Below are 13,988 nucleotides of genomic sequence, written 5' to 3' on the forward strand. Positions count from 1 at the left end.
AGTAGGTTATAAGATTATCTCTGCACAGGAACATTTTTTTCAATATATCCAATTGTGGAACTTATTTTTCTTATTTCACGATCTATTGATTAAAATGAACTTTGTCCTTTGGAAAACCCCTTTTAAATCTGGCTGCATACAAGATAATCATACTGGCAGGCACATAGAACTATTAATACAATTGTTCTTTACGTGTAGAGCAACATCTTAGCAGCAGGATGATGTTTTCACAGGACAATGTTGACAAATTAATAAATGAGCAATTTGTCTGGAGATTACTGGCATATTTAGACATGTTGATAATTGGGAACCACAATTGATTTATAAAAGAAAGCTATGATTTTTAACTATGTATTATTCATCTATAATCCTTACCTCTTACGGTTGGGAAAGAGTTGTTTAGCTGCTCCATGACTTCCTCTAATCCTGTGCTTGTGTCATGTGGAGGACTAAGAACATCATCTTCACCTAAAGAAAAGAGCCATGGAATTTAATTACAATCTTAATACAGGAAAAATGAGCATTTTTTTCACACATCTGAAGTTTCACATGGATATTTTAAATTGTTGTTTAGATTGTTGATAATAAACATTTTACATGGGAACACTCCAAATTTAATTGAACCCTAAGGCCTCATTTAGACGTCCGTGAATCACATATGTATACTGTCCATGAATTTAATGGATAAAGCACTTCCTTATTAGCGTATGGAGCTGTTCACATGTCTGTGTTGTTTATTTTGTTGACCGTATGTCTTCAAAAAAGTCACGGAGATATGTTTTTTAAAATCTGCATCATGGATCAAAAACACCCATACAAGTCTGTATGTCTTTGAAAATTACAAACATCACATGGATGCCATCAGTATACAGTCCGTGTGCTGTCTGCGATTGACACTTATGGACAGAAACTTTGCGTATTTTTTTTTCATCAGTGAAAAATCACTGATAAAAAACTGGTGGTAAAAACTGGCACACTGACCAAACACTGATGAAACTCAGATCCAGAACACCAATGAACAACAGTTCATGATTTAACGTACGAGAAAAATCACAGACGTCTGAATGAGACCTAAGCCTTAACCCTCCTGCTCTTAACACCCTATGAAAATGAAGCATAGCTCACACTCGGCACTGATAAATAAAACAGATTCACAGGTATTTATCAAAACTGGTGTGAGGAAACCACGGTAAAACATTAACACTCCACCTTTCATTTTTCCTAAAAATGGAAAATTAAGATGAAGTCATAAGTTCACATTTTGATCAGATTTTTGATACAGGTGTTAATCCACTCCTAGTTTTAAAAAAGCAGAATGATCTGTCTTTTACACTTTCTCCCTCTTTATGAACCAGTCCTGGATTTGTCTTCAAAACTGCCTGAGAAAACCTGTACAAAACCTGACCTTGTGATCGCACATTAAAGGCAACATCCAAATTGGCTGCCGTGGAATATACTTTACGTTTCCGTTGCACCATTTTTGGTGGAGCCCTATAGTTGGGGGATTTCCAAGAAGATGCCCATTTGTGAAAACAACCATATATGAATTTCCAGAAAACAACCTTCATTGCGCCCTCACTATATAATGTACCTTCTTTTACAATTTGAAGATTCACCTTCAATAGCCCAGTGACCGAGAACATCAGTAACTGAATATTGGCTGTAGTCAGGACATTCACATATGTTTTGTTGCAAGAAAAGTTAACAGACACTAAACATCCTGGTAGAAAGAAGATGAATCCCAAACATAATGAGGACAAGGTCGAACATGATGAGTGCGTCTTTTCTTAACCTTCCATACATTTTCAGCTGAAACTATAAGAGACAAACTATGTAGCAGATAAAATGAGCATTACAATTATTAACTAGAGCGTTGTCCCCGCGCGATTGAAGAGACAAGCTGAATGATAACCGGGTGCAGCAGGACGTGCCTCGGAAGCAGTTTACTTAATCAGTCCTTTCATTTTGCTAAACGTTTGAGCCACCGCTTAGAACGATTTGTAAACAGGGCTTTGCGTTGGCGGCTAAACAAGGACAAATCAATGTCTAATTCAGTGACTTTCACTGGTCTTAGGTACATTTTTAGTACTTCCGCTGCCCTAGTCACCTACAGCATATTAAACAGTAATATGTCCTATAGTCAGTTCTGGCAAAGTTCTATTCTGGCAATTTTTCAAAGAGGTAACCTTGTCGCAATGTTACACTTCAGCTGTCATGTGCTCTTTTTCTCCTTCTTTGTTTTATTTTAAGAAGGACTCTTGACAATTGTATGTCTGCATAACACAGCCATCAACCATAAATTCCTCCCACTCAAGAACAACTAAAATACACCTTCACTGCTCCAGACATGAACACACACAATTAGCTCTGCGATAATGACATGTATATCTGGGCTGCTGTCACTATGCATTATTACGATGGCCCCTCAAGGCCAGGAGGTTCATTTATGACTACAAGCATCAATATCCCACATCTTCAGCCCATATCTTCATCACAGGAACCAGAGATATGTTGTCTGCTAAAAGTCCTCACACTGTTGAACCACTCCAGCTGTCCATGTACCTGCAGAATTTAAGTTTCTTTTCTTGACTAATAAAACAGTGGCTCTGCAGTGTAAGAAAAGAAAAAAAATATATAATTCTACACAGCCATGAGTATATTGTTCAGAAGAGAAGTTCAGTACTAACTATGTCCATATCACAGCCTACCACAGAAACAGATATAACTCTCTACAGAGTGAAGACCCTTCTAAAAATCACATTTTCCCCGGACCTCTAAAATACGACATGGGCAATAAGATAACAGAGTTAACTGCAAGAACTCTAACTGGAGGTGCTGAAATAAGCAGAATCGGTTCTCTGCTACATGACATGGAATCAATGGCTGGACCTTTATCAGAATAGAAAGAGCATCCGTTGGCTCTCCTTAACAAGAAGGTTTAGAAAATTCCTGTAACGCCGATGGATTCTGAAGCATTTTTCCTCAGATCTCTGCATTACTCTGTATCTCTGTAATTCCTCCTGGAAATGTATGAATAAATTAATTAATGAGCCTTAACAGTTGGGATGTGTCCTTTCATAGCAATATTGTCCAATCTGCGTTAACAGTGTAAAAACATGACCTATAAACATGGGGAATGGCAACCATTAGTTTATTCAGACATTTCCAATAAGAACAGAACAGCAGCACAATGTAGCGATATAAGAAAGGATGTTCTTGAATTGCTATTTCATGGGGAAAAAAAAAAAAAAAAAGATATATATATATAAGAAAACCGGAGGAAAACTGAGTGTAAAGGGTTAAGAACAATACTTTATTAATAAATCCGACAAATGACAAACAGTAAAAAAAAAAAATATATATATATATACACAGTGGGGCAAAAAAGTATTTAGTCAGTCAGCAATAGTGCAAGTTCCACCACTTAAAAAGATGAGAGGCATCTGTAATTTACATCATAGGTAGACCTCAACTATGGGAGACAAACTGAGAAAAAAAATTCAGAAAATCACATTGTCTGTTTTTTTAACATTTTATTTGCATATTATGGTGGAAAATAAGTATTTGGTCAGAAACAAACAATCAAGATTTCAGGCTCTCACAGACCTGTAACTTCTTCTTTAAGAGTCCCCTCTTTCCTCCACTCATTACCTGTAGTAATGGCACCTGTTTAAACTTGTTATCAGTATAAAAAGACACCTGTGCACACCCTCAAACAGTCTGACACCAAACTCCACTATGGTGAAGACCAAAGAGCTGTCAAAGGACACCAGAAACAAAATTGTAGCCCTGCACCAGGCTGGGAAGACTGAATCTGCAATAGCCAACCAGCTTGGAGTGAAGAAATCAACAGTGGGAGCAATAATTAGAAAATGGAAGACATACAAGACCACTGATAATCTCCCTCGATCTGGGGCTCCACGCAAAATCCCACCCCGTGGGGTCAGAATGATTACAAGAACGGTGAGCAAAAATCCCAGAACCACGCGGGGGGACCTAGTGAATGAACTGCAGAGAGCTGGGACCAATGTAACAAGGCCTACCATAAGTAACACACTACGCCACCATGGACTCAGATCCTGCAGTGCCAGACGTGTCCCACTGCTTAAGCCAGTACGTGTCCGGGCCCGTCTGAAGTTTGCTAGAGAGCATTTGGATGATCCAGAGGAGTTTTGGGAGAATGTCCTATGGTCTGATGAAACCAAACTGGAACTGTTTGGTAGAAACACAACTTGTCGTGTTTGGAGGAAAAAGAATACTGAGTTGCATCCATCAAATACCATACCTACTGTAAAGCATGGTGGTGGAAACATCATGCTTTGGGGCTGTTTCTCTGCAAAGGGGCCAGGACGACTGATCCGGGTACATGAAAGAATGAATGGGGCCATGTATCGTGAGATTTTGAGTGCAAACCTCCTTCCATCAGCAAGGGCATTGAAGATGAAACGTGGCTGGGTCTTTCAACATGACAATGATCCAAAGCACACCGCCAGGGCAACGAAGGAGTGGCTTCGTAAGAAGCATTTCAAGGTCCTGGAGTGGCCTAGCCAGTCTCCAGATCTCAACCCTATAGAAAACCTTTGGAGGGAGTTGAAAGTCCGTGTTGCCAAGCGAAAAGCCAAAAACATCACTGCTCTAGAGGAGATCTGCATGGAGGAATGGGCCAACATACCAACAACAGTGTGTGGCAACCTTGTGAAGACTTACAGAAAACGTTTGACCTCTGTCATTGCCAACAAAGGATATATTACAAAGTATTGAGATGAAATTTTGGTTCTGACCAAATACTTATTTTCCACCATAATATGCAAATAAAATGTTAAAAAAACAGACAATGTGATTTTCTGGATTTTTTTTTCTCAGTTTGTCTCCCATAGTTGAGGTCTACGTATGATGTAAATTACAGACGCCTCATCTTTTTAAGTGGTGGAACTTGCACTATTGCTGACTGACTAAATACTTTTTTGCCCCACTGTATGTATATATATATATATATATATATATATATATATATATATATATATATATATATATATATATATATATATATATATATATACAGGTCCTTCTCAAAAAATTAGCATATAGTGTTAAATTTCATTATTTACCATAATGTAATGATTACAATTAAACTTTCATATATTATAGATTCATTATCCACCAACTGAAATTTGTCAGGTCTTTTATTGTTTTAATACTGATGATTTTGGCATACAACTCCTGATAACCCAAAAAACCTGTCTCAATAAATTAGCATATCAAGAAAAGGTTCTCTAAACGACCTATTACCCTAATCTTCTGAATCAACTAATTAACTCTAAACACATGCAAAAGATACCTGAGGCTTTTATAAACTCCCTGCCTGGTTCATTACTCAAAACCCCCATCATGGGTAAGACTAGCGACCTGACAGATGTCAAGAAGGCCATCATTGACACCCTCAAGCAAGAGGGTAAGACCCAGAAAGAAATTTCTCAACAAATAGGCTGTTCCCAGAGTGCTGTATCAAGGCACCTCAATGGTAAGTCTGTTGGAAGGAAACAATGTGGCAGAAAACGCTGTACAACAAGAAGAGGAGACCGGACCCTGAGGAAGATTGTGGAGAAGGACCGATTCCAGACCTTGGGGAACCTGAGGAAGCAGTGGACTGAGTCTGGTGTGGAAACATCCAGAGCCACCGTGCACAGGCGTGTGCAGGAAATGGGCTACAGGTGCCGCATTCCCCAGGTAAAGCCACTTTTGAGCTACAGAGAAGCAGCACTGGACTGTTGTTAAGTGGTCCCAAGTACTTTTTTCTGATGAAAGCAAATTTTGCATGTCATTCGGAAATCAAGGTGCCAGAGTCTGGAGGAAGACTGGGGAGAAGGAAATGCCAAAATGCCTGAAGTCCAGTGTCAAGTACCCACAGTCAGTGATGGTGTGGGGTGCCATGTCAGCTGCTGGTGTTGGTCCACTGTGTTTCATCAAGGGCAGGGTCAATGCAGCTAGCTATCAGGAGATTTTGGAGCACTTCATGCTTCCATCGGCTGAAATGCTTTATGGAGATGAAGATTTCATTTTTCAGCACGACCTGGCACCTGCTCACAGTGCCAAAACCACTGGTAAATGGTTTACTGACCATGGTATTACTGTGCTCAATTGGCCTGCCAACTCTCCTGACCTGAACCCCATAGAGAATCTGTGGGATATTGTGAAGAGAAAGTTGAGAGACGCAAGACCCAACACTCTGGATGAGCTTAAGGCCGCTATTGAAGCATCCTGGGCCTCCATAACATCTCAGCAGTGTCACAGGCTGATTGCCTCCATGCCACGCCGCATTGAAGCAGTCATTTCTGCCAAAGGATTCCCGACCAAGTATTGAGTGCATAACTGAACATTATTATTTGTTGGTTTTTTGTTTGTTATTAAAAAACACTTTTATTTGATTGGATGGGTGAAATATGCTAATTTATTGAGACAGGTTTTTTGGGTTATCAGGAGTTGTATGCCAAAATCATCAGTATTAAAACAATAAAAGACCTGACAAATTTCAGTTGGTGGATAATGAATCTATAATATATGAAAGTTTAATTGTAATCATTACATTATAGTAAATAATGAAATTTAACACTATATGCTAATTTTTTGAGAAGGACCTGTATATATATATATATATATATATATATATATATATATATATATATATATATAATATATGTCCTGCCGTTGAGATCTTCACCAGGCTGGTGACAGAAGATCTCAAAAAACTGTGAACTAGACGTAAATTTGACAACTTGACTCAACGGCAACGGCAGGCTTTGGAGGAATTACAATTTTATAAGGACGTGGTTTATAAACCAGCGGATAAGGGGGGAAATATCGTGATCTGGCCATGCCATAAATACGAAAAAGAAGCCTTCCGACAGTTGAAGGACACTAATACGTATACAAAACTGTCATATAATCCAGTGACCTCATTCTCATCTCAGTTGCAACAAATTCTAGTACGAGCCCACGAGGAGGGCATTATTGACAAAAGGATGTTGGAGGGGTTGATGGTCAGGTCCCCCAAGACGCCAACCTTCTACCTCCTGCCTAAGATCCACAAAGATGCCGTCGACCCTTCTGGGCGTCCCATAGTGCCCGGCATTGAGGGTCTATCTGACCCTATATGCAAATTTATTGACTACTTTTTAAAACCCTTGGTAGAGAATTTACCATCATATGTGCGTGACACTGCGGACGTCCTTACGAGGGTCGATGGCGTCTCGGTGGATCAACATTACTGGTCACCGCCGACATCCAGACTCTGTATACTTGTATAGACCATACACATGGTCTAGAAGCGGTTCGTTTTTTCTTGGGGACCTCCAACCTGGACAGCTCTGTGTGTGAATTGATCCTCGAGCTGCTGTGTTTTGTCCTCACCCATAATTTTTTTGTCTTTAAAGACGTTTTTTGATTTACAGAAGCGTGGCACAGCCATGGGTACGGCCTGTGCGCCCTCGTATGCTAATCTGGGGTACTGGGAGAGATTCTTATTTGGCGACGAGGGCCGCCGACCACGTGCTGTGCTGGCTTCGTTACATTGATGATATTTTTTTCATGTGGGCGGGGACCTCACAGCAGCTCGAGGCTTTTATGCTTAGATTGAACACGAATCAGTACAATATTAGATTGACTTACCAACATAATCCGATTAGGATTGACTTTTTGGACATCACACTGGAGCTCGATAATGCTCGGTGTATCCAGACTGATGTCTTTCGTAAGCCAACTTCTGTCAATTCCTTGATTCGTGCCGATTCGGCTCATAACCCTGCCACCATCAGAGCTGTCCCGGTCGGACAGTTCCTAAGAGTAAGACGGATCTGCTCGACTGACCAGAAATTTTACAATCAAGCTGCAGATTTGCAATCCCGCTTTGAGGCACACGGCTATAGCCGTAGGTGCATCAAGCGTGGATTTGATAGAGCAAGGAAAACTCGGCGTGGTGACCTGTTATATGCAACCAAGAGACACAAAAAAGGAGGTGAGAAGGATACCATCGGGTTTATTGGTACCTATAACCATGAATGGTCTAACATCAGGGGCATTCTGAACAAGCATTGGTCTATCTTGAAGACTGAGCCCGCCCTGGGGGCCAGTTTAGGTGACTTTCCTGCTATGACTGCCAGAAGGGCACCAAATATTGGCAACCTATTAGTCAGGAGTCACTACATTCCACCCATAAATAACATTTTTGGCACCTGGGGCCCCCCCTTGGGCTGTTTGCAGTGTGGCCACTGCCTGGCATGCGCCAATGTCCAACGCACCTCTACGTTTGAAACCTCTGACGGCCTGAAACTATTTCAAATTAGACAGCACATTACTTGTGGCACGAAGAATGTCATCTATTATGCCACATGTGCTTGTCCTAAGGTCTATATAGGCCTTACGTCTCGGGAATTCAGGGTTAGGGTGCGTGAGCACGTTCGGGACATTGGCCCGGCCAGAGCGGTGGTCGATCCTTCTGGACTGAAGACGATTCCGTGCCACTTCAGGACTTTCCCTGATTGTGACGCGGGGTCCCTTCGGGTCAGGGGGATCAAAAGCCTACACCTGGGCGTGAGGGGTGGGAACTATAAAAAACTCTTGGCCCAACGAGAGGCAAATTGGATAGTGCGCCTCAATACAATGGTGCCCAATGGGTTAAACGAGTCATTAAGCTTTGCCTCATTTCTGTGACTTTATACTTTTCCATTGGGTCATGAAATCGTCCCCATTCTCATATGATCTTGCTCCCCTGGGATCCTGGTATGGATCTTTTTTTGTTTGTTTTTATATTGTTTTTAATATTTTGTGTGATTTCTCCTTATATCTTTAGTAAATCTCAAGGCACGGACCCAAATACGCCTATAATGGCTTCCAGTCATCCTATAAATCTGGCGGGAACTTTATGTATTGGCAATGACATATGCTGTGCTGAGGCATCACATCCACAGGAAGACTACCTGTTGTGAATTTCACCCAGAGATCTACTTTGGCTCCATAGAAACTGACTTCATCATTGGACTTTTTTTCTCCCTGCTGTGGATATTGTACTCCGGCATACTTGTATTTTTGTTTGCCATGGTTACCTGGCTGTGTGCATGCGCTCGGCTTCCGCGGTTTCCTCCTTCGGCTACGGCGTCTTTCTGGCCTCTCGCGCGTGCGCGGTGACGCTCTGTCACCGCGTATGCGTGTCTGTGCTTGACGCCGCTGACCGGAGCAGGACCTGCGGATTGCGGTGCACATGCGCCGCTGACGCCAATACCATTGGCCGAGTCACAACATGTGACCGGCCCCATGTGATGTTATATGGCTTATAAAAGGTCCTTGCTGAGATATACTGCATACTAAACAGGCAAAACGTGCTTGGGGCGTCTTTAGGATCCATCCCGGTACCACCAAGCTATCCAGTTCTGTTACCCTACCATATATCTTTTTGGGAAGCGCTGCTCCAGTGTATCTATTATGTCTATGTAAACCACTTGGTCGCTGCATTTGTTCATTATATGTAGAGTCAGTGTATTGCCTCTGGAATATTCTCTGCATTTATGGGGGGTTGATGGTGCCGGGGATCGCCCATACATCCTGTCCTTGCTTTTAATATATATATATATATATATATATATATATATATATATATATATATATATATATATATATATATATATATATATATATATATATATATATATATATATATATATATATATATATATATTTTTTTTTTTTTTTTCTCCGGTTTTCATGTATTCATGGAGTGGGTTAACATGTGGCTCCTTTTTGGAGAGGCATTGTCTAGCGTAATTTACGTATGACAGTCATTATGTGGGTCTCTGGCATTCTGATATATATATATATATATATATATATATATATATTGTAAGGCAGTGACCGGTGTCATATGCGAGGGTCGCTATGTATCCCCCAGGATGTGCTTAGAAGCATATTAGATCCGCTGGAGTGCCCTGTACTCACAGCAGGTTTGCCTGTGAGACACAGGGAAGAATAAAAGTCAGTGTGAACTGGATCAGTTATTTGACCCAGAAATTATTCAGGAAAACCCGGTAAGGGCTTTTATTTTTGAAACGGACTGCAGGAAGGTAGTGGGGCCGGTCCGTTTCCTCCAGCCCAGATCTTATAGTGGCCCATGGCCATAGAATCTGGAGGAAAGAAAAAAAACCCTGCAAGAGAGTTTGAGTGTGTCAGTATTGGTCTGGGAGTCAGACCTAGCAGGAGGCTTATGAGGAGCTCTTTCCGTGTGGAGCAACACGGGCCAGGCAGAGCCTAAAAAGCCTGACACCCCAGCGTACACGGAGGTGTAATACGTTCACGGCAACAGATTGTGGACTGTCTTTACTTTTCCCGGCTGCATACCGAAGGACTTGCTTGCTTATTTTTCTGGTTTGTGAGTATGCTATGAAATAAACAAGACTTATTTTGAACTTTATATGGGTCACTGCCTACTTACTGCACAGCAAGGACATTGCTGCATCACTAAATATATATATATATATATATATATATATTAGATATATATATATTAGATAGAGATATATATATATATATATATATATAATATATATATATATATATATATATATCTAATATATATATCTAACACATATATATATATCTAATATATATATATATATATATATATATATATATATATATATATATATATATATATATATATCTAACATATATATCTATATATATAATTGCCTAAGGGTTTTTCCGTCTGTCTGTCTGTGTCTGTCTGTCTGTCTGTCTTGGAAATCCCGGCTCTCTGATTGGTCGAGGCCGCCAGGCCTCGACCAATCAGAGACCGGCACAGCATCGACGTAGAAATCCTGCATCTCTGATTGGTCGAGGCCGCCAGGCCTCGACCAATCAGCAACGGGCGCAGCGACGATGATGTCATAAAGGACGTAGAAATCCCGCGTCTGATTGGTCGAGGCCACTAGGCCTCGACCAATCAGCAACGGGCACAGCGATGATGATGTCATAATGGTTGCCATGGCGACGATGATGTCATAAAGGTTGCCTCGACCAATCAGCGACGGTCAAAGTCTGCCGCGAATTCTGGAATTATCATTGTCCATATACTACGGGGACATGCATATTCTAGAATACCCGATGCGTTAGAATCGGGCCACAATCTAGTATATATATCTATATATATAATTGTCTAAGGGTTTTTCCGTCTGTCTGTCTGTCTGTCTGTCTGTCTGTCTGTCTGTCTGTCTGTCTGTCTGTCTGTCTGTCTGTCTGTCTGTCTGTCTGTCTGTCTGTCCTGGAAATCCCGGCTCTCTGATTGGTCGAGGCCGCCAGGCCTCGACCAATCAGCAACGGGCACAGCGACGATGATGTCATAAAGGACGTAGAAATCCCGCGTCTGATTGGTCGAGGCCGCCAGGCCTCGACCAATCAGCAACGGGCACAGCGACGATGATGTCATAAAGGACGTAGACATCTCACGTTTCTGATTCAGCGACGGGCACAGTATCGACGTAGATGTCATAAAGGTTGCCTCGACCAATCAGCGACGGGCACAGTGTGCCGCGAATTCTGGAATCATCATTGTCCATATACTACGGGGACATGCATATTCTAGAATACCCGATGCGTTAGAATCGGGCCACAATCTAGTATATATATATATATATATATATATATATATATATAGATAGATAGATAGATAGATAGATATAGAAGAAGACACACACATTCACCATTTCACATGTGGTCCAATTACTGGTTCCAGATTCTAAGCATAAAAGAATCAGTTAACTAAAGTCAGGAGACATGCTGTTGGGCTGGATACTGTGATCCAAACACAGTCTGTGTTTTTATGTGTGAAACTAGATGTAGTGCTGCCTAGTAGACTTATTAAAAAAGTGCAGCTGCTGGGAGAAAGTGATGTTTTTTCTTCCAGGGAGCGTGCACGGGGAGGCTACAGTTATCGCTTACAGCACCAGTCGCTATACTGTGAGTGCAACTGTAAGCACACCCCAGCACTTGTGTTGACCCATTGCTCTGCATAGTTGCGCAGGTAAATATCTGCAGGTAAATTGTATTTCTAAGGTGACAGGGTCCCTTTAAACAGGGATGACAGGTCTACTTATAGCAAAGCTTTCAGGTGATTACCGCTTCCCTATTCAAGGGAAGTATTTCATAGAGGGAGAAAATCCAACTCTATGATATAGAGATTTATATGATTTGGATCACTAGGGAGATTCCTGAATTAAAAGCAAAGTTAATCCTGAAAGTGAGAGTCCAGAATACCTCACCAATACAGGCTGGTTGGGAGTCTTCTCTGCACACACAATGACATAGAGAAAGCGGTCAATCAGCCTGTGTTAGCAGGATAACTAGCCACTGCTTCAAGATGGTACAGAGATGATGAGTGAGATACTATATGTGACCACCCGTTACATCTACACTGTGTGCAGAATTATTAGTGAGTATTTTGACCATATCATTTTTATCCATAGTTTCCAATTTTAAGACGTATAACCTTAAATGTTTATTGGTTTAAAGCAGATTAGGTGATGTGTATGCGTGTAATGAAAGAGGGGTGATGGTGTAAGAGGCTGCTCCCACTGCTGTCCATCCTGTTGTTCTAAATGCTAACCAGCCGCTGTAACCCGGAGATAGCCTATACCATGTACTGTCCTCTCCAGGTCACAAGCAGCTTCTTACTGCACTGCCCGTCCTCAGGAGCACCACAGTGCAGACCGCTAAGTCATCTGGGCAATTTCGCAATGTATCTCTAGGAACGGAAGCTGCTGGCCGCATCACGAGGAGCGGGAAAGCTACGGAGGCGACGGAAGGTGAGAATAGCATGATTTTTTATTTTTTTTATTTTTAACATTATATCTTTTTACTATTGATGCTGCATAGGCAACATCAATAGTAAAAAGTTTGTCCGGGATGAGGTGACACACTGGCGCTGATTGGAGGAGAGTAAGGAGGGACCAATTCGCGGCCGGAAAAAGCCTGTCACTGATTGGTCACGCGGGATTTCCGTGACAGACAGACAGACGGAAGTACCCCTTAGACAATTATATACTGTATATACTCGAGTATAAGCCGACCCGAGTATAAGCCGACCCCCCTAATTTTGCCACAAAAAACTGGGAAAACTTATTGACTCGAGTATAAGCCTAGGGTGGAAATGCAGCATTTACCGGTGAATTTCAAAAATAAAAATAGATCATTATTTCCCCATAGCTGTGCCATACAGTGCTCTGCACCGTTCATATTTCCCCATAGCTGTGCCATATACGGTGCTCTGCACCGTTCACTGTGCCCCATAGATGTGCCATATACGGTGCTCTGCACCGTTCATTGTGCCCCATAGATGTGCCATATACGGTGCTCCGCACCGTTCACTGTGCCCCATAGCTGTGCCATATACGGTGCTCTGCACCGTTCACTGTGCCCCATAGATGTGCCATATACGGTGCTCTGCACCGTTCACTGTGCCCCATAGATGTGCCATATACGGTGCTCTGCACCGTTCACTGTGCCCCATAGATGTGCCATATACGGTGCTCTGCACCGTTCACTGTGCACCATAGATGTGCCATATACGGTGCTCTGCACTGTTCACTGTGCCCCATAGATGCTCCACATAAATCTCTGCCGCCGCCGCTGCTGCTGCTGCAATAAAAAAAACAAAACACATACTCACCTCCCTTGATTGCAGCTCCCGGCGTCTCGTTCCGGCGCCTCCATCTTCCCGGCGTCTCTGCTCTGACTGATCAGGCAGAGGGCGCCGCGCACACTATATGCGTCATCGCGCCCTCTGCCTGAACAGTCAGAGCGCAGACGCCGGGAAGATGGAGGCGCCGGCCGGGAAGATGGAGCGACGCCCGGCGGCTGGAACGAGGACAGGTGAATATGCTATACTTACCTAGAACTGGCGATCCTCGCGCTGTCCCTCTGCCTGGTCTTCGGTGCCGCAGCTTCTT

General features: G+C 42.2%; 1 protein-coding gene across 3 annotated transcripts in view; it reads right to left on the reverse strand.

Moving 5' to 3' along the window:
• DMD (dystrophin) overlaps nt 1-13,988 on the reverse strand; it is a 4,179,683-nt gene that overhangs the window by 13,727 nt on the left and 4,151,968 nt on the right. For all 3 annotated transcript variants that reach the window (XM_069757655.1, XM_069757653.1, XM_069757654.1), the window contains one exon: nt 376-468. In XM_069757655.1, the coding sequence (XP_069613756.1) occupies nt 376-468 (93 nt within the window). The remainder of the gene's footprint in view (nt 1-375; nt 469-13,988) is intronic.

Source organism: Ranitomeya imitator, chromosome 3, assembly GCF_032444005.1.
Source record: "Ranitomeya imitator isolate aRanImi1 chromosome 3, aRanImi1.pri, whole genome shotgun sequence".
Taxonomy (NCBI): Eukaryota; Metazoa; Chordata; class Amphibia; order Anura; family Dendrobatidae; genus Ranitomeya; species Ranitomeya imitator.